This window comes from Acanthopagrus latus, chromosome 4 (genome assembly GCF_904848185.1).
Source record: "Acanthopagrus latus isolate v.2019 chromosome 4, fAcaLat1.1, whole genome shotgun sequence".
Classification (NCBI taxonomy): Eukaryota; Metazoa; Chordata; class Actinopteri; order Spariformes; family Sparidae; genus Acanthopagrus; species Acanthopagrus latus.
This window is the reverse complement of record NC_051042.1, coordinates 12,274,676-12,301,753: the sequence shown is the minus strand read 5'-3', so window position 1 is coordinate 12,301,753 and position 27,078 is coordinate 12,274,676. Positions and strand designations below refer to the sequence as shown.

Below are 27,078 nucleotides of genomic sequence, written 5' to 3'. Positions count from 1 at the left end.
TGGCAGTCGTTGTTTCTGCCCGTTGCAGTGATCAAGAAATCCAAACAAAACAGGTGGCCAAACCTAATCGTTCAAACAGCTGACTTCAAAATGTCCGCAGAATGTGAGTTAAGAGGAGTACTGTAATTTACGGACAGTCAGTGCATTTGTACTTCTGAAGCAAAGACTGTTTGTTTTAACCCTAATGGTCACTTTGAGGCAACAAATGAGTGCCAACTAGGCTAGCTTTATCAGGTCAAGGGCTGCTGCACAGCATGTTGCTGTCATTTTGACAGATATCTTGATAATAATATGATTCCTTTTCACTAAAAGCTATTAAAATCATGATGATGTAACATTTGTTGGGGTGTGCACCAAAAAAACATGTGCTCTTACATCAGAAGAACACGATTTGTAGGCCTGATCATCCCTGCAGCTCTACAGTACTTCATTTTAACGCTGCTTGTCATGCATTTGACCTTCATGGAAAAAAATGCAGCTTCCAGATTTATAATACTGCACTTGGCCATATTGCAATTTCAATAATATTTTGATTAACTGTGTACGCACATTGTGTGGCAAAATAGATTTTAGGCATCAAGGATACACACAATGCAACGTTCTAGGTACAATATGCGGACAAAACTTTGATTGTTTATTAAAGTAACATGCTGGAAGTCGAAAGTAAATAGGGAGAATAATATCTGTCTGCATGTGCACACTTTACCTCAAGTAATCGTATACAATGTGTGGGTTTATACTGTTAAATCTAATCCTGCAAATAAGTGTAACCATAATCTTTCCATTTAGAAATAAGTCTGTATAATCCTATTTCATGCCCAGTTAAAGACAGCACATGATGCCCATATCCTACCTCACTGTTATGCAAATGCCCACTGAAATTGCATTTTCATTAGCGTTTGGCTGCAAGGTATGACAATTTTTTTATGCTATTAATATTCATGGACAAGTAGGGCTCTTGCAGGAGATTTGGGAAATGAATGATGAACCCATTTCAAACTGTCCTATGCCTGGGGGCAAAGTGGCTTCCCCCCAACAAAAATAATCAAGCAGTAGTTTATTCTACAGACAAGCAATTTGAGAAAACTTCCATTTCAGCTTTACACCAGTGAAAAAGATACTGAGCCAGCAGAGAGCAACACAAAGAGATGGATGGTTTTTCAATGCAATGAAATGTGTTTTGAGACGGGGTCAAGCTGAAAAAGAATCCAGCACATTAAGCATGTTAACAGATGGCAAAGCTTGAGAGGCCAGGTACCAGGGAGCATAGCAACAAACATATGAATAATGCCAACAAAAAAGCTGGGATCCATACGCCTTGAGCTGAAGAAACTACCTGAAAGTGTCTGCCTGAAAGCAACCATTGAGTTTGTTTTTCAAAATACACATTATTACTGTTTCTTCACTGTTTCAGCATCTCTGCACTAAATAATAACAGTAGGAGGGGAAACAAACGCCTTAACACTGGATTTTTAGTCACTCCTCAACCCAAATCGGCTGCATCCATTATGTGACAACATTTGGTTCCATTTAGTTATCCATTTTTTATGGACGTCGTATAAAAATAATAATAAAGGATATTTTCACCATTAAATTTCAGTCTTTATCTGTCGATGCTGATCGACATGCCATGCTCATGGAAGCGGCAAAACAGCGTTGCAGCATTCAAACAGCTGAAGTCTATGGGTACTCGTCTTAAAGGTCCCCATTTGTAAGAAAGTTTTTTTTTTAAGTCTACTAATGGTTTGGGTTTGATCCAAAACTGATGTGAAAGCACAATATTTCCACACCTCATACGCAGTTGTGATCATGCACCCACTCCAGATGTAGTACGCTTTTAGCGTAACAGCTGCAGTGAGGAATTCCGCATCAAAGCAGGTGTACAAAATGTCTTTTGAAGTCACGTTAGGACGACGGGGCATTCATCTTCCACATCAGTTGTGTTTAGAAGAATGTTATACCTATTTTTAGCTGTGAAGCTCCATGAGTGTTTTTGTGGACAACAAAACTTAACCCAACTCTCCAATGGCATGATGGTGAGAAGATAATTATGGAATTTTCATTACTGGTTGAACGTATCCTTCAGTGGCTCGATGATATGCTGTTTGAAGCTTGTCCCCAAATTATTTTGTTTAAAACAGACTGTTGAAAGATGGTGTTGTGTCATCAAAGAATTAAGAAAAGTTGTTGTGAATAGCCCAGCATTTAGCATCTAGCTTTCACGTCGACTGCCTATTAGACAGGGGAACCATCTGGATCACTGTCATCTGGAGGAAAGTATTAAGTATGGTAACTGGATGATTATCTAAGTAGAGCTGAATGGAAGTCTTATTTCCAATGGTTTTCCTGTCAGTCTTGAGCAAGGCCACATTCTGTCTTATCAGCTGAGGGCGAGGACCTCTATTAACCGCAGTTCACGTTCCAGATTGATGTTATTTGTGGACATGATAGATAATTTTGGTTTCAATGCGGCATAATGTGGCATAGTTCATGAAAAGCAATGTAAATGACCTGCAGATTAGAGTTGAATTTTATACTTAATATGCTAATAAGTGTAATTATAAATTTGATATAAAATCCATGCAGATTAAATGGAGAATCTTTACCTCCTCAATGTAATATAATCACTTTTAATGGGTTTTATTCTACTGCCCGTTCCACACTTATGATGGAATTTCTCTGAGCAGGGCCTTGATTAAAAGGCAGATTAAGTGATGTTTGTGTGTTTGTAATACAATAACCATTTCACCCGCGTGTCAGATGAGCCTGGTTCTTAGAAAATTGCATTTGTTCAAGGTGGAGATGCTCCGTATCTGTTGCACACGTGCTTAGATCAAGGTTATCCCTCTGAAGGGCTTCTATCAGTGAGCTGCCGTCTGTCATCTCGCTCATCACATGCAGCCTCATCCTGTCCAGTGCTGTAATAGGACTCTTTAAACTGCAAAGGCTCTGTTAAAGGGAAACACTGTGTGTATGTAATCACACGTTGTTGTATGATAGACACACACACATCTGTAGGACCCATAGATGAGAGTAAATGTTAGCAAGGTGTGTTTCTGTAATCCACAGATATGTTGAAATCTTGCATTTCTTTATTTCTTTATGCTTTTTCTTAGGTTAATTTTTTAGCTTTTTTTTTTTTTTTTTCTTTGAAGTTGTGACATTGCTGTGCTAATGGTCTGGTTAGGTTTAGGCTCCAAAAACACATGATTAGGTTTACATGGAGGTTTTTGTTTTATCATGGAGCTGTCCCGACTGTGAAGGAATTCTTGAGAACTAGTCTCACCTCATTTCTGAAGAAGGTTTAGGAGACTTGGATGTATGTATTTATTTACTCAAGTAAAGTACCGCCAAATTGCGCTTAAGAATAGTACTTAGTAAATTGTATTTAGGTTTATTTCATCACTGGTTGTTAAAAAGATTTGACACAAACAATTACATGTTAACTTCAAATAAATATTGGTCCCATCTTGGTTTTAAGTCTGCTTGATTTCTAAGAATCGGTATTGGTGGCCCTGAAAAAGCCATATTGGTCAACCCTTAGTGTGTTTGCACGAGTCTGAGGCTGAGCACATCGAATCAGCTGGCCTTGGCTGCCCTGGAGCCTGAGGCAGCTTTATCAGGAGGGCTTACCTAACCAGTCATCTTTAGGAGACACAGAGTTAAACTAGCCCTAAAGGAGACTGTGACACATTACCTTTTCTCAAAAGAAGGAAAATCACTTCACGCCCTCATCTCATTAAAAACATCCTCTTTTGTCACTGCAAACACAGCTGGAAATGTCCCAACATTTTGTCAAAAAATGCCATGTGATTTCACTCTTACAAGTCGGCTCAAACAGTTTCCAGTTCAGCAGCCTTCTGCCATTACTAACGTTTTATTATGGCGACTGGGCTGACTGTCATCATGTTTTTACATGACACTGCATGTTGATATTGGAGTGAATCCACTGGTTTACATCCTAAGCCTCTGTACTGTCCTGGCCAGCTGTTTACAATAACACTGAACTTTCCTCCATCACTTGAGGATGATTGAGGACATGAGTGCTCTGCTGGTAAAAGCTTGACTGACTGAATCAGCGCATTAATGATACGAAATGTTCTCGTATTTACTGCAACACTTTGATATCCAACCCTTTGGTGTTAACAGGTGTCACTTCTGAGTCACTACAAAGCACAAGCACACAGCTGCGCATTAAAGACACACACTTCAGATGTTCAGTAACCCTGTCATCATCCTCGCCATAACCAGGAATCCGCTTCATCCTATGACATGGTTCAACCACAGTCATTATATTCAAGACGCGGTTCGGTTGTGACGCCGAGAGCCATTTTGTTCGATAAATTATGACTTTTACTATCCGACAAACCAGTTGTTAGATGGAGTCTCTCCGTGTCATAGTTGTTTCTCAGATCAATAGGAAAACCCTGACTCCCATTGAGAAATTGATTATTTCCAGCAGGCAAATATCTGATCAACTCCACATCTACATTTTGTGTTGCGTTTAATGCACGGAGCCTGCAGCAGTCGCCAGTGTTTTTCTTGTCTTGCTTCCTACACATGTTCACATTCACTTTATATGGAAGCATTAGTACGATAACACATGCATTGAAATGCAAATTGGAATTCTAATCTCGTATACTCTGTTTCGAATGTTTTAAACTGCATAACAGTCATTTACATGTGATTGTGTTTATTATCATTAACATGGCAGTATGAGATGCACATGGTGTTTATCAGTGCCCAACTGAAAGTATAATGTCTTAGCTTGTCAGGGGTTTCTCAGAAATACAGTTATATGTTGATAAGTTTTAAATGGAAGTCAACAATTTGATGGATTGTAAAACATCATCGTAAAATAGTGTCTTATGTGAAACGCCTGTAAATTCACAACACTCAAATACGGGCTAAGGCAATGTCAAATCTGCTGTTGAGGTCAGACAAAATGCTGCTGGCCACTTGTGATGTGTAGAAAATCACAGACATGCCTTCTGTGTGTAGGTTGATGCTTTGCCTGAGGATGATTTTGAAGAAAAACTAGAGACAATATACCCAAACAAAAATCCACCAGAGACGGTGGTGCTTTCCTGAGCTTAAAAACTGCACATTTAATTTGATTGGTAAGAGAGGAGGAATGATCTTGCACAACTTGCAGGAGTACTTTGGGTATGCTTTGGGACAGACACAAGGTTACAAAACCTTATTCTAACATAGGTATTTGTTTTAAATAAAGGCAAGTTCAAAACCCGTCCATGGTGGTATATGCATGTGGGTGTTATTAGAACAGTTAGAGCAGTGTGTAATCTGAAGCATAATATGTGTTGTTCAACTGGCAGTTATGTTTAAAAGAAAAAACAAACAAACAAAAAAAACAACTCTTTATTTTATATATACAAATGGCATACTTGGTAGCTATGGATAGATATACAATTTATCTGAAAAATATCCAAGAACGGACGTCTACTGTGACTCACGTGAGACTTATTTAAAAACAGAATAGCCGAAAACGAGCTAGCAGAGGTGGTCTGACTTTTAATACACATTGTTGAAATAAATAGGACCTTAAACTTTCCATACTGTTACTTGAAGGATCATCTATCACAGAGTGAACGCCCTTGTCTTCCAGACATCCCTCGTCTGATTGGTTACTCATGCGCTCTGTTAAAAACATGAATCTTTACACTCAAATTGAGGTAGACCTAATGATCTGAGGAGACTTTGGCAATGCCTGAAACTTCTCTCTACTTAATTTGTACTATATTTACTGCATGCCTTTCTTATTCTTTGAATTTTGTGTGCCATATTCATGCACTATATACAGTAGTGACAGAATGTCCCCAAACATTTTGCATTTGGCATGGAAAAATCTTAAAACATTATGGTTAATAACTTCCTCAGGCAGATCCACTGGAGGGTTTTGTCATTTAGGGGCGCAAGCTGAAAAAACTGGTGTTGCTACTCTGTTGCAAACCACTCTATGCTATGTATGCTGTTAGACATACAGTATATACTCTCCAAATCGTCGATACAGAGGTGTCTGTGGTCCTGCTCAGAAAAAAAAGAAGAAAAAAAAAAAGATATAGAAGATATTTTGGTAGGGCCAGCTGTAGCAAAAAATGTATCAGGTTTTTACATGACAGACTCCATGCTATGGTTCAGAGCGTATACCAAGCCAAAATGGAGTCCACACCTCTCTGAATTTGTGAATTTCAAGCTGATCCAAATCTCTTCATGTCAGTCAGTTCATTCTTTTCAACTCTCCTCCTAAGTTAGCCGAAGTGAGAAAAGACCTCTCTCCACATGTTCGACTTTGCTTTGCATTGCATCATGTCAGTCCTAACTGTAGCTGGCGGGTATGTGTGAGAACCCGAATAGTGTGGCAGGTGCAGGTGCTTCAATGTACCAACAGAATACTAATAAATTTGATGAAAAGCTTGATAGGAGATTTTATTAAAGAGCTGGTGAGGTGGCAAATTACTGAGGCAAGTGAGAGCCAGAGAGCCTACAAAGACAGGAGCCCTGCTACTCTCAGCCTGCCTGGACTGAAACAATAGATTCAAATAGAGTCTTGCCTACTCCAAATTGATAATCCGGCCGCCAGCGGGTTTCTCATCCACATCGGAGTGGTGCACCAGCAGGGTAGTTAACCAGTAATCAAGTCACATCCGTCATCCAATTCCAAATTCTCCCCCTCGCGCTAACCCCCCACCCCCCACACCTCCCACCCCTCTGCCTCGCTTAACTCGTCCTCTTGTGTTTTCCCTGAGTGACACTTGGAAGTTGGGAAGAGGCTTTGCTGATTGCCCTTGATGTGAATCAGATGCATCTGCCTGCTTGTGTGCAGTTCCCAACTTTGTAGACATCGGTCAGATGGGAGGAAATAAGACAAAGAGCCACAAAGGTCCTGGTAGATGAGTGCTATGTTCGGTATTACAGTTATTTGTGTTTTATTAGGCCTCTAAGAAATACATGTCTTACAAAGGGTGAGTGCAAAGCCATTTTAAACCTAGCTATCAATATGTGCTGCAACACTAATTAAGGTCTCCTGTGGTAGAAAATAATACCTAATTTTGCACTTTGCTATATCTGCAATGATGCCATTACTGATGACATGATACGACATGATATATTTTTGGTTAAGAACCCTTCAAAAGCTGTTGAGCTCTCCTCGCAGGAATTTTGGCTCTCCTCCTTCCAAAAGCAGGTGGTTCTGCTTGAGGTGGTGTGAGACAAGTTTGTTGTCTAGCCGAATTTTGTCGTTACAGTCTTCGTGCTCTCTTTACATATTAAGATATGTTGTAAATCCATAACCAAGCCATGTACACACTACTGCAGTCGCCCCCCTTTTTGGAACTTACTTCTCCAGTGTAAAGCAGCGAGCAATGTTATCTTTACTTTCAGCCATGATTCTCACCAAGTCAGAATATTGCCATGATCAGGGTGTGAAACGTGCTATTAAAAATGAGATAACACTACATGGTAGCCAGAAATTGTAAATGTATTGTTAATTGAACTTTAGTTTATAGTTATTTCACTGTTGGAAGGCAATGATGTGCTTTATATACTATTTATGAAGCAATTGTGTAGGTTCATAATCCTCAGTTGCAATTTTATAATGACCTAAATAATGTTAACAAAGTAAACAGTATTCATTAGCCATTTACAAAGTGTTGATAATATGTGTTGCATCTTTACATAGACACTTACTTAATAAATGGTTTGAAATTGCATTAAATACATGTCAAATTAAATGTAAATGAACCATTTATTAATGATTGTTATAAAGTGTTACACCTGGAATCAAGAGCACCCCTTGTCAATATGAGAAGAAGGAAACACTGCATACCACTATAAAAGGTGTTACAGTCAAGTCCCACTAAACCATAACCAGCTCAGGACCATGACTGTAGTGTACTGGGACCAAAACCAGTGATGCTTGTCTTGTCTCATAGAAACCATCATGTCCAAAAGGTATCCAAAACATATATGGCACAGTGATATCCCTGCAGTCATGGCCTTGACCGATCTTGAAAATAATCTAAAGGGCCCTGTTGTCCAAGATCAAACAGTGTCTCATCTCAGACTCAACCACGTTCTGTCCAAACCTTCGAAAAGCAGTCTTGAGACCAAGACCAATTTCAAGCAGTACAACACTAAAAAACGCCTTTTGTTTCTTGAGATCTGTTTGACACATTCGGCATCAAGCCATGTCACAGAGTCAGAGTGTGTCTGTAAGGTCTAACATAACCATCCTGTGACAATAAGGGCATTTTACTAGTTTAAAGAGAGCACCGTGGAGTTTTCTGGTGATTTTTAAGTCTACTTGTATCCTATCCAATCGTCACCGCTAACAAACTGAATTTTAGCCCAGGAACGGCTCCTACCCTTACATTTTTTTTCAACTATATTTGTCACTCACTTGGATATTTAATGTGAAACAGAATATATTTGGGTAAGTAAGTCAGACAAAACAAGCAATTTAAAATTGTAACTTTAAGCTTTTTGGATAATTGTGTAAGATACGTTGCACCATTTCCTGCCAATTTATGGACCAAATAATTCATTTAAATAAGATAAATAAGAAGTGGAAGCCATCATTTAGTATTGATTACACTTTAGTAAAATCTAGCTTCAAGGAAAACAAGCGTAAGTGCTGCATCGCTCAACAAATGCCTGGCATATAATGCTGGAGGCGACTGTTAAACCATCATCTCGTCTAATAACTACAATGTTAACGAGAGGAGATGAGAAGTGTGGAAACAAACAGCTCACAGTCATTTACAGTCTGCTGGGGACGTGTGAGGTAAATCTCAGCTCTGCAATGCGGGTCAGACGCGAGGCAATCGTTTGATAATTGCCTGCCGGACGCAGATTTTACCCAAGAAAGCATCCATAGTGTTGAATTTGGCTTAAAGTTAATATTGAACAGCTGGACACAGTCGCTCTGTGTTGTGTTTTTGTCATCCTGTGGCTTAAATCCTCCATTAAGCATTTAGCACCTCTGCTCAACGATGTCCCGGGGGGAAACACTGCAAATCCGTATTTAACAGCAGCTGAAGATTTTGAGTTCATGTTTTTTTTTTAAGTGTCCTCGAACACATCTGCCGTCAAGAAAAATTTATACTTTTTTGAGACTAACAAATTAAGACAGAAGCATTCAGTATCAGAGTTTTAGAGTTAATGTCCTGAGGATGTTGCCTCCGGTGTGAGACAGCTTCCTGCTTATAGCATTCTCTGACAAACAAAGCTGGATTAGATGTTGTCATGAAATGTCTCTGAGGGAAAAGGTGAGGCTCTCCCACACAAAAAGGGATCACTTTATCAATTGCAGTAGCACAAAACATTGATGTCTGGCATGGTTTGCCTTTTCAGAGTAAACAAAAAAAGCCCAAGCTCAATCCAACTTGATTATGGCACGATAGCTGAGGCTGGAAACACAGTGTCGCACATCTTTGGAAAAGCCAGGATGGGAGGAATTGCATTAGATACACTGAAATCCCACATTTAATTAAAGCTGGCAACCATAAGAGGTTCCCGGGATGCTTTAAAAGCCCTGATTTGTGTGATATACGTCCTGAGATGAGAGATTCTGCCATAAGGCAACAGAATGAGTCACATCACCACATACAAAAGTAAATAAAGACAGAGACTCGGTGTGAGTATCCCGTGATGCCAAATGTTTATTTTGTAAAATATGGGAAGAATGAATACAAAGCAAACCCTGTGTGAGTATAATTAGCCCAAAAAAAAAACCCAAAAAAAATGAGGTTTGCCTTTGACCTGGTTCATTTTCAACCAGATTCAGCTTTTTCAGACACGCTGGTAGTTTGATTAGTGGGTTTCATGTCACACTGAGAAAGATGTGGATCACACACGACAACAGAGACAGCAGAGTGCAATTTCTGACGAGCTCGAGTGAGGCAGAAAATAGGGAAATACACTCAGGTTTTTTCTTTACATATGGCTGAAGGTAAAACATGAGCATCGTGTTAGCATTCTGGGTTAGTGTCAGTTAGCGGATGGACACAATTTTTTTGGGACTTTTTTTTAATTCATTTTTTTATTATTCATTTTACTGACTTGAGTTTCACGTTGTTGTTGTGTATTTTGTTCTATTTGTATTGTTTGTGACGATCGCATTTCCCTCCACAAAGCACCTATCTGTCTAGAAACAGTATTGTTTCCAAGTACATGGAGAGAATGATAGAGTGCTAAATGTCGAGGGAAAGTAATTGGCATCTACTTATGCATGAAAATGCCTGCGAGTAATCATTGAATTATTCATCTAATATGCTAAGTATTTCTATTTCAATGCCTTAAACCTCCCTTGGTGGAAAATTACATAACTTAAGTGATGAACAAATGAGAAGGACTTACTTTTCAAGGATGTGAAAAATGGAGCGAATTTATATCGTTTTCATATCAAAATCTGCTTCCACTTCAACTCAACTGCTCAACACAGCCTCAAAAGATGGAATTGTAAAAAAAAAAAAAAAAAAAAAAACATTCAAAATGTCTGCTCAACAGTTTATATGATTAACCAGAGGTCAAAAATCTCTCCTGCGATCTTACCATCCACATACACAAACACATCGGAAGACTGCAGATTCATTAGTTTCCTGCATGCTTCCAGTTTCAATCCGATAATTCAAGAAAGCAGGAAATATGCAGAATATCTGCATTCCTCGCTCATGTGTAAAATTGGTTTACACTACTTTAATTCAATCTATCTAAATGATAAAATACTTAAATATAAATTGCTTTTCGCTTAATTATTTCTGTCACGGATGCATACAGGCCCTCCTTGTCAGATTGTTCCTGTTTTCAAACCCTTATTTCGAATTAAATGATCAGATTGACATTTTAATTTCACTAATTTGGAACATTTGATTATTCGGCTTCCCAGCTTTATCAAGATATATACCATTCCTTTATTAAATTAAATTAGCACATTTTATTAGTAGAGAAGAGAAAATTATCCTCTGCAGCTCCAGTATCAGTGATGAAAACAATGGAAACAATGTTCGCCACTACAGAAGGGCATTCATACCCAAAAGGGCATCCCACAGTGCCAGTGTGCACACAGAGTTACTCATCATTATAGCAAAGAATGCAGTCAGGAACACATGAAAATAAAGAAATGCATGAAAAAGTTCCCTGAGAAAATGATTTCGTATGGTGGCCAACAGTGTCCGAAAGTATCCAGATTTCCTCAGCAAAAAACTTAGCAACGGCATGCTGGGAGATCATTTCAGGAGTTTGGGGGAAATGTGGGCACAACAAGAGAAACATGTAGCTTTGATGTAGTCTACACTCGGTAACATAAATATGAGATAGCAGAGGGATAATCATTGAATACTGCCAACAACACTGGCTTCACAGCAGAAAACAAAAAGGCTACAGTTCAACAAAAGGAAAATTACATACAGTACAAAGCGAGCATGCTAGTAGCATCTTGGCTCATAATAAAGCACTCATTAATAATTTTCCCTCAATAACCTCCTAATGGCTACTAATTGAAATTGAGTAAGAAGGTGGTACATTTACAGACAGATTTTAGACAAAAAATGGTGAATAAGACTCAAACAAATTCTCTGATTGATATTATAAACCTTTTTTTTTTTGTTACAAATTTTTTGAAGCAAAATAGCCCAAAATCTCAAAATTGACCGGCATGCAGTAATGTTTTCACCCGCTGTGCCTTCCACAAAAAAAAAATAATAAAAAAATGTAATGACACGAAATTACACGAAAATCGGATGAAAGCAAAGATTGTGTTGGTGTTCATCAGAGAGTCAAGACAACTGACAACTGTCTTGGTCTTGCGAATGAAAAACACATCACAAACAGTGAGTGAGGGTAGCACCAGTGTTACGCATGCTAATACACCGTGCCGTGTCCCTGATTGTGGGATCAAAGTTAAATATTCAATATTTTACAAGGCAACAGCTACAGAAACCAACAGCTACCCAGCATAAAAGGCGTTTATTTGCCGTCATGCAGATTATAGGCAGACAGCGGTTTATGTGGTACTTCCAATTTCAGGCTGGATTAATTATGCCATCAGGAGGGGGCAAATAAATAGTTTTAATAAGGGGGACTGCCCAAGGCCTGTCAGTGAATTAATATATTCCTCTAGCAGAGCATGACCACCATTCAACATCTGCAACAAAAGTCAGTCATGTTTACCAACTGTTGTGTAAACATCGTAGACAGCAGGGAATATTAATTGCATGCATGTCAGGGGATGTCTGGCATTAAATCTTCTTTAATTGTTTGGGGGAGGGATGTGATGGAACAATTGATGGTGAGGAAGCCAATTCTGCTTTGTCAACAAAGGTCAAAGTAATGCACACAATATCTGGGACATCCACTGAACAATTATGGACACTTGAGCATTCATAAACTATGTCAAGGAAGCTAAACAATAAAAAAATGGAATATTTGGATGACCAAGTTCCTGTTTTTGGATAGCACTTTTATATAGGGTGAACATTTTAACCAATAACTAATGTATTCTTAGTATGTATATGAGTAGCATTTTGGGTCTTTATTAGTCAGAATAAATGCCATATTCTGCACAAGAGGTGTCCATCAATAATCTCCTCATTACTGCTCATGCATGTAGACAGTAAGGAAGCTGTCCGACTAAGTGATAGTTTGGGTTAAACTCAAGCTGTCATTTTCTTTAGTCTGTGGCCCAACAGGTAAATGAAATCTTCAACCCAACATTAGTGGAAGTGTCATTAATGAGATATGGAAGCATCAGACATGCATTTTATATGATTAATTAGCTGTATACATTTTGAAATAACATCGTGAAGAAAGACATTTTAATTGCATGGAAGACAGAGTGTGAGTCATTTATTATCTAGTTATTCTAAACAAACACTGTGATTGGTTTTGTAATTATTCTACTTTCAACCAACACTTCACGGTCTATTCAAAAAGCTTAAGTGTAGTACTGAATAAGATTTGAGCAAGACTTTTACAATGTGTAAGATATGAGATAGCGTTAGATTTGAAGTAAATTATTTACTTTTGACACCTTTGTTTCAACAAAATAAAACAAGAATTTTGAATCTGGCTTTCAGATTTCTGTTGTGGGGAGTGCATGCAAATCAATCACATGTGTCCTTGTATGTTATCTCATTCTTTAGAAATGGTATTTCTAAAGACTTTTACTTGCAATACAAATAAGACTTGCCCTAATGTAAGCACTCAACTGGGTAAGTTTCACAATGACATCGATTAGTTAAAGTGTCTGCCTGAAGTTTCATCATGACAGTTGAAGTTCAACCCTCTAAACACTGTCGGCTAACTTTCTACTTTCACCGACAAAGTAAAACCTGAGGGATCAGACTACATGTTGCTGCAGATTTTTGCATTTGTTTTTGAGATTATTTCGGCGGCGATGGGCGACAGGGATCTCTTTATCCGTGTGCTGCATTTAGTGACTCTGGAACATAAATTGACAGGGGACAACACATAACCCCAGGGGTTGAAGAAAGCCGGCAGGCATCCCAGTGGCACTTTGGAGTAAACTTTGCGGTGAAACAGAGTTTGTGTGGCCCAAACTGACCCTTTCAAGTCGTGCTTATTTATCCAAACTTATATGTTATATAAGGTGCTATCACATGGTAAGTATAGGTTGCCTTCATTGACGCTGAAAAATGAGCAATGAGGAGGATGCTCAAAATGTAATGCACTTAAATAAATAGGTTAAAAGGGAGGTACAGACGTGACAGCTCCAAATCTTATTTTGGCAAAAGTTGAGTCACAGATTATAGGTAAATTGTTTGTAGTTCTGGATGATAGATGTTTCAGTAATAAGTCTACAGAGCACAAATCACAAAGCCAAATAAGATATGAGATATGAGAGATGTAAGAGAGACAGTTTCTCACTCAGGTTTGAGAAAATGTTGTCTCCAAGATCAAATTCAGTTACGTAAAAAATGACACATTCTCGGCCGTGCATTCGTTACTGTCATCGGATAATGTGTGTAGTTGAGGTGTGAAATGAATGATTGATAGTGCTCAGATTTCGAATGTGGGTGGGTATTAGAAATAACAGGTCTGGTAGTAGAGAGACCTCCAAAGATACCGAGCCCAGGGGAATCCTTTAATTTGTCCTTGTCTGAACCGCCGACCATCTCCTGCATTTTTTTTTTTTTTTTTCCAAAAATAGCAGCGAGAGTCCATGTTTGGGAGGGGGAGACATTGGATTATTCAACCTGCTTTACCACCATGCTATCTCCCCTATGATTATTTTACCGCAGCTAATTGCTGAGCAGAAGATACTGCATGATATCCTCAGTGTCCTTGTATTAAGTTTTACTGGCCTCTAAAAACATGGAGCATCTTTTTGTGATGGTTATCAACTCGGTTTTTATTTGTATTTTATTTTTATTTTTAACATCAACAAAACAAACGACAGAAGCAGAGGAATGATCCCCTGGCTGCAGCCACCCCCAAACACAAAGTAACAAGTACAACAAAGCAAGTAAGGGATAGAAAAAACTACATGAATAAATAAAAATGAGAAAAGGATGTAGATACAGCAACGCGTCCAGTTTACAATAGGGTACATCAGACAATCATTCTTTAGTTATTTAGATGGAGGTATTCTGCCGACACATTGTTAAAGGTCGCTCTCTGCTCTGACTGCATCTTCAACTTCAAGCTACTTACGTTACCTACCAGGCTGTTAATATGTTTTTTCTAGCTTTTTTGACATATTACAGTGTTATTTTGGGAAATACATGTGATCATGGCAGTGTGACAGTGACAGTGTGTGTGCAAAATGAAACCTGCCCAGACAACATTTAAACTGTCTGATTTCACTATATTTTGACCATTTAACCATGATATCGTGGTCTGACTCACGGTATGGTAATGAGCTATGTCATAAAACTGAGTCTTTGTTGATATCTCCTTTCTGTCAACAAATTCATTAGAGGCTCTAAATGCAAACAGCCAGTTTTCACTTCCTGTGCTTCAAATACAGCAGATGGGTCCCTTACCCAGCCCTTCAAAATGAGACAACAGTACCACTGTAGCATCATTTCTGGAGGTTCCCCTCAATAGTAGTGGTATACAGAGTGTGAAAAGTCCATGTTGAAAGGTTGATGGGTAGGTCAGACAAAGGTCTTCCACCCAAGAGAGCTGTATGAGTTGATTTGTTTTTTCACATAAGCTGCATAGTTTACATAACTGAGCTTATACCTATTTGAACTCAAACTAAGATGTTTTATTTAAATTAACTACATAGTTTTTGTGCCTTACTCTGACCAGAACTCCTAACAGTTTCACTAATAATAACTCATAATATTTGAAAATGTTGATCGGCAAGATGTTTTTTTTTTAACCTGGTACTGCATATAGAGGGGTGAAGTCCCGTCATTTACGGATGACGTCCATGGGACCTTAAACTATATATTTTTGGGGAAGAAATTTGAATCAGAAGACAAAGATTTGTATTGACTGATGTCATTATGCCTAAACAAACTTAATAAATAGACTCTCATTGAAAAAAGGAATGAATGAATAAACAAATTGACCTTAAAGGATGACACGACTTCATACCATTTAACTGTGTTTATATTTGGCGGACCCTGCCGCCTTTCCAGCTTCAAACAGTGCTTGGGGACATCATTTTCCTCTGAGAACAGCTTTTTTATTCAGTTGTGAAAAAATAAATAAATAATAAGGATATTTCTGAGTTTGTATTATTACCTCTTTAATATTGTAAAATTCTGAGTTTGAATTCATCCTCCAAATTACATACTGCCCCTAGAAATATGAATATGAATTACACATACTATGTTTTTTCAATTGAAGATGATTTTTTTTTTTTTTTTTTTTTTTTAAAATGAAGAAAGCTGCAGTTTGTGTTAGAACTAATCAAGTACAAGACTGTGAAAGTATGTAATTAGAAAGGTGACATACCCAACAGATGTGTAAGTGATGTTGTCTTCTAATGAGGGACTGGCTCTACAGGGGTTCGGTGAGATTTCATCAGCAAGCTCACAAAATTAACGTACTCTCCTTTTGCATAACTGCAACTGTCAATGTGGCCAGACTTGTTTTTTAAACCTTTTTTTAAATACTTTTTCTGTGTAGTTGTCAGCCATGTTGGTGTCTGTGACCTGCACTGACCTAGATGATGTAGTTCATCGTTTTACACTTTTTGAAAATCAAGAGGGTGAGAGTTTTTCCTAGGTATCTTTGAAATTGACGTCATTAACGTTGTGTGTAATTCGTGGCGCAAATCAAACAGATTAAAAAATGTAATTTGTCTCTCACCATTGACTTCAATTCATTTTCAAAAGAAGGTTTCATGGGGCACACCTGCATGACACTAGCAGGGTGCCCGCAGTGTCATAGGTTGAAGCTCAGCACAGCTGACCAAAGCTCCTGCGGTTGACAAGTTGAGAGTGATAACATGCTGGGTGAACATACAGTATGCTTCAATGGAAACAGACATCGATTGCTTTTTAATGTGTTCTGAGGGTTTCCAGAGAGGCTGCACTTGTATCTTACCCTATGTACACCTCATGTAACCATTTTTACAGGCTGGCCTTTGTCAAGAGTTGACCACGAGCACCTGCAACTTTTTCTGAAATGCCTCGGCTTCCTTTATTGAGCAATTGCTTGGATGTTGACTATGGTGTTCAGTGGCATTTCCTTTAGCCTCAGTTCTATTTCACACTGCAGGGTCAGCCTCATATAACTCCCAAGACGTGTTGTGACTCCAAAGGTGAAGAAATATTTGTCCTCAATAATCGGATCCAAAGAGTGATGCCTCCTCCACCTCCGTCTCCGTGGTTTTGAGGAGTTTTATGAAGCCAGGGATTCATTTTCAAACTGCAGATGTCTGAAATGAAAGATTTCATTATCTAATCACCACTGCTTTATGGCCACGAGCCTGGTGGTGCCATCTCTGATCATAGCCTTTTTTTTGTCAAGTGTTCTGCGCCTCATTATCACACTCCTCTGTCTTAAAAAAGAAGGATCTTTTGTTTGGGAGGAGGCTGCTAGAACACTAGACTCTTAGGAGGTCATGGTGCAATCATGCAGCTGTTACCATTTGTTTGTTGTAATGAGTAATTTATTGTGGACCGGGAAGAAAAAGTCCAAGCTTTATCTAAGAACCTTGTGATATACATGTTTCTGTGTCAGTGGGGCTCAAATTATGGATCTTATTCATTGCACAGATACCCAAGGGCCTTTTCCACTGGGTAATGAATAATATGGCTGACAGGGAGGAATCTCTCACCCCGTTGCATGAACCCACTATAAATTTCCCGCCAGTGCCATATGGTGGCAAGTCATGTGTGGGATTCAGTATGCTGTGTTATTTATTTATTTCACAGGTGTTGCTTTTCTATTACTGATTTATGTGTTATTGTGTATGATCTGCTGATGGGATCCATGACATGGGCTTTGCAGGGTTTTTGGATGGGGGCCCAGGCTGAAAGGGAGCCATGGATTCAGAATAACATGGCACCCATCCATGGGCATTTCAGTATTTACTTATTTATTTATTTATACATTTTTTTGGATCTACAGTAGCAAGTGAGAAAGGGTCAGATCAGATTCTCCTGTGAAAAGGGTTTCACGTAAATTTGGATGTAAGTGAGAGATTTTGCAAGTAGACGCAAGCGAGTGCATATGCTTTGCTTGAAGCTGCTGCTGTCGTTTTTGTTTACATAAGGAAGCAGGATGGGAGATTTATTTTGAGCTTGTTAAAATTTTGTTGCGGACTAAAAATGTGGCATCCCTTTATCGAGCTGCTTTGGTGTTTGCTAGTTTGTTTGTTTTTTTATTCATTCATAATTCATCATTTAAACGTCAGTTGGGTCAACTTCTTAATCAACCCAGTCTCTAAAAAAAATACACGAAAGCAAACCAGGAAGCATGTTTTCAATATGAGCGAGTATCTTAATGTATAAACTCCACCACCATTCGAGAGCAGAGACATCACTGCTCAAAAGGCCGATACAGACATAAAACACCTTAACCAAAGTGTTTTACATACATTTTATTTTAACACTGTATTCTGAATAAACTTTTCCAGCTAAGGAGTCTTCGTCGATAGGGTACATGTCAATTGAAATCTAATACAACTTGATCCAGTCATATTCTGCAGGCCCTACATTATTCACAGCAATACATAATTCTAAAATTACCGTAATTCACGTATAAGAGGATGATGCCTGTTGAGGAGTGAAATCGGTTTATTCTATGTGCAACTTTTTTGGTCTGTTATTCTGAAAGTACTATTTTGTCTTTGAATCCTTTTCCTCTACGTTTGTCTTGTTGCAAAGCGAAATTAAACAGGGGTCAGTGAGGATGTGACCTGCAGTGAGGGCCTGTTAACCTGATAAACACCTTTTCCTGATAAAAACACCTCTCCCAGTTACACAACTTGATTCAAGCTCTTTTACATGGTGACTCTTGTACATGAAGTCTGCGTGGCTCCCTGAGAGAACAGTAGATGTTTTTTTTGTTGTTGTTGTTTTGTTTTGTTGTGTTTTATTTTTTTTTTTATTTTTTTTTTTTTTTAAAGATTATAACTTGAATACTCCAGGAGAGAGCAAACTAATGTGGGTGCTTAAGGAAGAATTACGGCCCGAGGCTTTTTCATAAAGATTTATTTTATTTTAAACACGTCCCAGAGAAGATGCTGCCATCCTTGAGTCACCAAACAAGGATGTGAGATTAATGAAAAAGTAGATTTGTGTCAGACAGTGAGGGGAACCATATGTTACTTTGTTACTCTTGTATCAGTGATCATGTTGATTAAAAAGGTTAAAGGGAAATGGGATTATCTAGGGAGCCCCCTAACTTCAAACGTGAGCTTTTATTCCCTTTGTGTTGGTCCACTTACGGTCCCTTAACTCCTTTTTTTTTACCCAGATCCTCTTTGTGCCCAGCTCTTCAGTACGTCACTCTGCGGGATTACATTGTGTCATTAACAATGAAAATAGAAAATCTTTATAATAGCTATAGTTCATGCAACCATGCTGCGAAGTAACATTTGCCTCTGAAAAGCTCAGCAGTAAATTGCAAGACTGTGTCTGCAGTGCCATTCAATAGGAGTTCAGAGAAAAACAGGATTTGACAAATGTGCCCTGTAGAATTTTCTCTTAATAATTGGGTGGACTACATGAATATTTAAATGGAGATGTAGGGGCATACCTCTGGTCAAAAGACCTATCTCTGTAAAACGAGCCTTCACTAAATTGGTTGATTGAAAGGAACAGATTTTTTTTTTCTCTCTCTCTTTTATTCATCCAGGGACTGCGCTGAGTAGATATTAGTTTTCTCCCCTATTGCTCTTCCCTGTAGCTTTAACGGTGGTGCTTTTAATCCAGTTTAAAACACCTCTTTTTCCCAAGGGTGCCAATAAAGGGGTGAATTCTTGCCGTTGCTGGCAGACATTTGATAGTGAAATCTCACTCTCATTCTCTCCACAGACAAAGCTACGATGGGCTGGAAAAGAAGCTAAAGGAAGTCTTCAGTGAACGGAGCAGCATCCTGCACCAGCTCTCCAAGACATCAAAGGAGCTGGACAGCATAAAAGGCAACCTTCAGGTTGGAGTTTTACTGCCTCTTTGTGAGAGATACAGCAATGTTAGGAGGCTTAGTTGGGCGTGAGTTCTGGGCCAGAGGTAATTTCCCAGCCTTTGCTTGCAGCCATTATCTGATGACTGGGAAGCACATGAATCCTTTCACTTAGTTTTCAATCAGTCTCCTGTACAACAACTGGCTGTTGTTAAAATATTAATGTACAAATGTTTTTCAATTTAGTGAGCCCACCCATTGTTATGTATGTGACGTGTTACTGGAAATGTGGCTGCTGAATAAGTAATGCAGAGACGGAAAAGCAGATCAATTAGCGTTGTAGTGAGCGAACTTTTTTTTAAGCGCTAATGGAGGCAGCGGATGCAAAGAGCTTCAGAGAAGATGAGAGGGAGGATGTAACAGGAAATATTGACAGGACCATCAATTCACAAAGATTTTACACGGCTCCATCTAATGTTCAAAGCCTTTTACTGTAATTATCAATAGTCCTTGATGGACAACTTCAGGATGTTACAGCTTGGGGTTCATTTTCACCAAAATAATTGCAAACTCAACCCAATCACCAGAATAGATGAAGTAAGAAGTGTACGTATCTGCAAACCAAGTACATGGTAAAACTTACTGCTGGTAAACATCCCAACAGGACATTGAGGAAAACAGAGTGGTTTAAAGCTTACAAATGTTGAAATGCTGTCTCAATCAGTCGTGTCCGTCAGCTGGCACGACACTTCCAACCCCTTCACCTCTGAAACACATCGTGTAAATGCACACATGATACCTGTGACACATACAAATTTGAATGCAAACTTCAAGGCTCACAAAAGATCATTAGCCCAGTTTACAGGATAAAATGTTTGCAGTTAATGTCTCTGCAAACCAATAATAACTGCACATATGCAAATCAAGTTTGCATTAAATGATTATGGCCTGTTGGTTGTTTCAACAAGTGACACCACTGGATATTTTGAAGGAGAGCACGGAACAGTTTCCAGCCATGATCGTGGTGAAAAACAACAACAAAAAAAAAACATTGCAATTTATAACCTGAACTGTTGCAAACATTACAGTTTAGGGATCAACCTTTTTAAACTGTGATATGTAGTTGTGTGGTCTCTTGTTTTACCATTGCGGTGAAGGATAATAAACACCAGTATGAGTCCAGTTGCTTTCAGTGTCACCAATAAATAGTATTAAATAAAACAACAAAAATGTTACATGCATTGAAATGTTCGGCCCACGATTCTTCCTTCCCCTGTTTGACTTGTCTTTAACAATGTCACTTCAGATAAAAAGTGTTTTCATACCTTATGGCCTGCGTTACAGAAATGAAAGCCAAGTTGGAATGAAGTGTTTCTTCAATTGTATTCCTCACTGATTAATAGCTCTAAATGTATGCTCATGTAACAGCTATTTTCAAACCAGAACCTGAACAAACCTGGGGCTCCAGTGAGCTGTCAAGCCAGGTTTCTGATGATTTAGTTAAATCATAGATGCATGTATTGTTATGCGATGTATTTGTACACACCCAAACTTTGCTTTAGAGGCTTTTCATGTCTCGCATTCATTAAATTTGGCCTAAAAACAAAGATGCTAAAATATACAGCCCAGCTCCTGCAGCCAGGGTGAGTTTGCATAAAGTAAGGATAAAAAATGGGTTCATAAGATGACTTCAGGTGGATGATAATGAGAATTCTTATCCCTGTTGCAAAGGGAGGTATCAGCTGGTTCCTCTGTTGGAACGGGTCGTGAACATTTTATCAGGTAATGTACCTTATTATACTGTAGATATTATAATTATACAAGCATTTCACAAAACACAGTTATCGCTTCGGCACATCACTTCCCACCAGTCAGTTTGGGTCAACCTCATTATAGCTCTTGGCAATGACAAGAAATGAACAGAAACTCAATTGTACATTCAGATATTTTAATCATTTAGTATTTTGTTCTTAAGCGTATGCAACAATGATCTTGCAAACATGCCTCCCACTTGGACATTTAGACCTAGGGTGCCAGATGCCAGCGTCTTCTGCACTCTGAGTGATGATTTCCCCTCTGCAGGGTGCTGATGTCTTTTAGGCTCCAGGCAACTTTTTGTGAGCCAACAGAATTGTCAGAAAATCAATAATTAAATGTTTGATATGCACACTTTTCCTGTATTTGTGTGCATTTGGAAGAGATGTCCCATGCTTCTTGGAAGAGCTCATGTAGCCTGGCTATCATCATCCCCAGGGCAGGCTTTGATGTCTACTCACTCCAGGCTAGCTAGGTTGGCATCGCTCTTCGCCCTGGGCGCTGTGCCAGCACGCTGGTCAGGACAGAGGTTGGGTTAGATTTAGAATAGTGTGCCGCGGAATAAATCTATTCTTCAGGGAGGAAAACATCATCTACATAAAAATCATCAACTTCAAAAGAGAACAAAGTCAATAGGGGGAGGCATTTAATATTTCTGGAATGACTTGATGGAGCAAGTGTTTATAGTTTTTACAAGTTGCCCATAGGTGGAGGTCAGCAACCCTCATAATTAAGCTTTCTGTGATGGGGAATTTATTCTTGGCAGCCGCTCCCGGGTGAGATCTTGTGAAGCAGTTAGTACAAGAACAGGGGCTCTTTTGCCCTGCGCCTAACTCTGGGCTCCGGCAACAATTTGGATTGTACTTTGAAAAATAACCTCATGTGACACCGGCACACCGGTTAAACGTAGCTGTTAGGTTGTTTAAAATCAATGTCATGATCATGTAGCCTGAGGGGATTTGCACATTAAGGATTGTAGGCCCATCACTTACAAGCTTGTCAGTGTTCAAATGAAGTTGATCCTTGTGTACAACTCACTCTTTTAACAGCTCGTATTACTCACTTTTTGAAGTAAAAACACAATATAATTATTGCACATGCGAAATATCCAGAGGTCACGTTGCTCATTTAGATCTGACAGAAAAAAATGTAGGATCTGTAAATTATGCCCATAGTCACTGTAAAACTTGTAAGCCTTGATGGCAAATTTATGATGCATAACAATGGGCCAAGTTTGGTGTGAAATTAAATGGCTTGCTTTATGGCAAAAAGTAATTGAGATGTAATGGATAATAAAGTTGCACTAAAATCTGCAGACACTCTTGCCTTAAAATTCATAAATATATTCAGAATATTTAATGCTTAACTTCATTTAGGTACCTGGCATACCCTAATCAGAACACTCAAATCATGTTGCCAGAATAACACATTTGACAGCAAAACAGGGACAAAAACGTGTTGATGTCATCACTAAATTATATACCGCAACAATGATCAAAAATAAAGCTGTTTTTTTTTTTTTGAAAGGCTTAACAGCAACAAGTATTGACTGAAGCAGAAGATATTATAAGGTGAAAAATGTTGGTTTTGTAAATGATCCATACTTTTTTGATACATTTCAATACTCCGAATTTACTATATATGAAGTTTGCAGATATGTAGTAAACATAAAAATTGGTCTGTGGAGAAAAAAAAAATGTTTTCAGTAGGTATGTTACTTACAACATGTGCAGTATCCACGATCTTGAACATTCAAGGCGTACTGATCAGGGACTAGATATAATCATCACTTTACGGAAAATGTTTTTTTTGCAGGATTGCTTCCAACTTGTGCGATTTTGAACATGTGTAATAATTTCAGAGCATCGAAAAGTCCAAAACTCAAAATGTTCTGAAAAAAGATCAATGTAATGATTTTGAAGAGCTGCATTTTTAAGATCTGTTTTTATGTAAAGAAATATTCTGCTTAAATCCAGATTTGTTGCCGTCAGCCTTTCAAAAATAACATTTCCACTGTGGCAGAAAATAAGTTTGTTCTTGGATCTCCGCTCGCACCTGATGGCTTAATCCGACAGCATGAGAATCACATTTATATAACAACAACAAACAAGAAAATGGCTCTTACACTATGATGATTTGTCCCGTACCACTGCAGATAAAGTCAGCCACTCATACGAGTGCTGTCCACGCAGATTTTCCTTCCTGTTAAATAATAAATTCCCCAGCCATATTACTTTCACTGTCATGCGATACTGTTGAAACAACAAAAGGAGGACACATAATATTGATGACCTCATGGTATGGAAGCCTGACAGTCACTGAATATGCTCTGTCTGGGAATCACACTCTCACACACTTAAAATTCCATGTGCTTAAGCTTCCATCATCGTTGTTCCTGCAGGTGAATGGATATACCATTGTAAAGGGTTTCCTTAATGTCTCACCACCGTGTTCACCACATCATGGCATTCTAGTCACAAACTCGACCAGGTCTGTGCTCGGACCCATCACGGCCCGGTTTGGGGACCTATCATGGAGGAGCAGGACGTTTAAAGAGGCTGCATCTGTATAGACTACTTTGTAAAATGACCTAAAGGTGTATCTGAAGATTTTTTTTTTTGGCATCCAAACCTGAAACTTGAAGTTCATCCAAGCTGTAAAACTTTTTTGTGACAGCAGCCTTGTTTTCAGACCGGTAAAAATTTCAGGCCTGGGCTTTTATCATCCTTTTTCTGGACAATGATGCAGGAGGGATTAGAAAATTGGCCATTTGAGTCGTTGCTCTATGACAGATGATAAAAATCATTGAATATCACTAGAGACAATGTGAGAACCAATGTCCTTTTGCTAATAATATACAATCTCAAACTCTTTTATTTTGCACAATTTCAATTCAACATGGGCTTAGCTGAAGTGAGTGTACAGCCTCTTTTGTGAGGAGCTGTTGTTGGCTCCTTTAACTAGTCTCACTCTTCAACATAAATGAACATGAAGTGAAGGGAGGTACTGTGGGAGGAAGAGAAACGTCTTCTCTGTGACAGGAGAAAACAGGGTTTATGGAAATGCTGCGTTAATTGGCACAGATATTACCTTCAAGCACAATTTGAAGAGGAGCCGTTTCCCCCTTAGAGTCTACATTTTCTTAGAAGTCGGGAAATTTCTGTTCAGCTCATAACAAATAAAAATATCTTGGAGGGCTTGTAGGGCAATCAGAGACCTGACTAATCCATAATTACCCATCAGGCAGATGCTTAGGCACTGGTATAACCCAATCTGTCGGGATCGTTAGGATTTTAAGAAGACAATGATCACTGGGTTGTTACGGGCTATATGATTCTTTGGGGTATCTCCTGCATTTTACATCTGCTGCCTGATTTTAAGCAATTCACCTTAATTATGTCATGATTCTGGTACTTTTGACAGTTCATTGCAGTTTTCTACATTTAGTTCCCTCATGACTTGCATATCACTAAAGCTTTTGACTGTTGCTTGAAGGAATTTGCAACCTCGAAAACCTGAGTGCATTTACTTCACAGTTCAAGGAAAGCATTTGCGGTATGTTGACTTTCCCCATGTCTGTTGTGGGTTCTTTGAAATAGTTCTCATTCTGGAGTTTGTTTGTTTCATGTAATATGCAAAAATGTGTCTTTCCTAGAAAAAAAAAACATAGTGTCGTCTGTTCTCTTTCAGTCCCTGAAAAATGATGACTCAGTGGCCAAGAAGGATGTGCAGAGGATTCTGGAGCTCAGCCACAAACAGAGGTAAAGTGATGCATCATGAATGACTTAGACATGAGTTACCAACAGTACCCTGCTGCTCCTGAATTTCATAAAAATGTGCGTTAGGAATTTATAAAACTGTCAGTAATGGCCGATGAATAAGTCAAATCTAAGGCAATTGATGTTTTCTGAACATCGTCATTTTAACGAAAACATATGTAAGACCTGTAAAAGCTATTCAGGCAAAAGTCCCATTCACTTTTCCTGTTAACAATGTTGGATGGGCACTATTAGTACAGATACTCAGCATTTTCAGATTAGCAGTATCTGGGATTGTTTCTGCCAGATTGCAAATTAAATGAGCTAATGTAAAAATGTGCCACTTTGGCTCTGATGCAGTATCTTCTCACACAATGTCCTGCCCACAGCAATATCTGATTGGTAACACGTCACAATTACAAGCCTGTAAACACAGAATAATCTGAATCTGTAACTCTTAACTAAAGCTATCAAATAAGTGTAGTGGAGAGGAAGTGTAAATTAGCAGAAAAATAAATGACTCAAGTGAATGTAGTACTTTGTTTTCATCACCGGTTGTTCGAAATTTTGACATCCTAAATATCAGTTTTTTCACTCCCCTTGATTTCTCATAATCGATATTGGCCCTGAAAAATCCATATTGCTCAGCCCCTATCAATAACCAATATCAGGTTATCATTAACCTTGTTCAGAGATATTGCCTCCAATGTTTTGTCAGAATTCAACAGCTATGGCACCACATAATTTTCTCAAATTTAACAACGACAAACAGTTTTGAAATCACGCCTCTGACTGGCTTCTTCACCGTAGAGCCAGCGACTAAAGCCTGATGACTATCGCAGTATTTTGAACCAACAACCAAGGTGAAATAATGGACAAAACAGCAGAAATTTTGTTGCAACAATTCCTAGTGGTGGGATTGTTACGTTACCCTGGAGAGTGCCATGTTCTCGCTGGATACTATGAGCAATATTGTAAAAGAAATAGCGTAGGATACGGAAACACCCATCCAGCACGAGCAGCTCCTCCTTCTTCCCAACACTGTAACATTTGTTGAGCATGAGAAATAAGCTGCAAACATTGCAAAAATGTATAACTTAAAGAAAACATCTTCAAGGTGTTATTTATGAAACATTGAACAAATTATTTCATTTCGTCCTTTATTGAAGATTCTAAGAGAAAACATTGAGGGTGATCCTTATTTACAGTGATGCCAAGATAACAGCATGTACAAACTCAGATATACTAAATCATCAAACCAAGTCAGGCAGGTAATGGACAGTTATTAATAGCGTAGTCTCCAATACGTGTAAGAGATTTCATAAACTCAGGTCAACTGCTTCATCAGGACTTCATGCTGGTGATTTGATCAGATATGATCGACAGTGATTCCGACACATTACAGCTGGCTATGTTCAGACTGCCTGCCAGAATCTGTTTTTTGGCATATCGAAATTGATTTAAGGAAGTCTGGACACCAGGAAAATTGAGCGAAATGCAGTTTTTCCAAATCAGATCCAAACCACATTTGGAGGTAGTTTGAAATGTGATTCAAATCCGATTTTTACAATTGCATCTCAGACAGAGTCTCTGGCCGCTCGTGCTGAAGTCTTTTGTGCCGTTGGCAGCTCAAATCCAGAGAAACGGAAGAGGATCAGGCATTGGCAGAATATATGCTGCCACTAGCAGAGCGGTGTGGAAGACGACGCTGAGAGAAACAGTCAGGCGGTAATAAAATGTCTTTCCTGCGACTTGACAGCGACCGTTTGGAAAATCCAATCTGATCACTGGAATAGAATAATGAGGACTCTGTCTTTTGGATCTGATTTCAGAAACAACTCTGATTTGCATGCAGTCTGAACATATAGTTTTGATTCAAACATTGCTTAAACTCTTTTTTGGTGAATACAAATGACATCTATGTCCGGAGGAGTTC

The 27,078-nt window shown here is 38.7% G+C and overlaps 1 protein-coding gene across 11 annotated transcripts in view; it reads left to right on the top strand.

The window, feature by feature from the left end:
* Window positions 1–27,078, top strand: part of luzp2 (leucine zipper protein 2) — a 231,080-nt gene that overhangs the window by 137,429 nt on the left and 66,573 nt on the right. For all 11 annotated transcript variants that reach the window (XM_037096011.1, XM_037096014.1, XM_037096015.1 and 8 more), the window contains 2 exons: window positions 19,482–19,599; window positions 25,075–25,145. In XM_037096011.1, coding sequence (XP_036951906.1) covers window positions 19,482–19,599; window positions 25,075–25,145 — 189 coding nt within the window. The remainder of the gene's footprint in view (window positions 1–19,481; window positions 19,600–25,074; window positions 25,146–27,078) is intronic.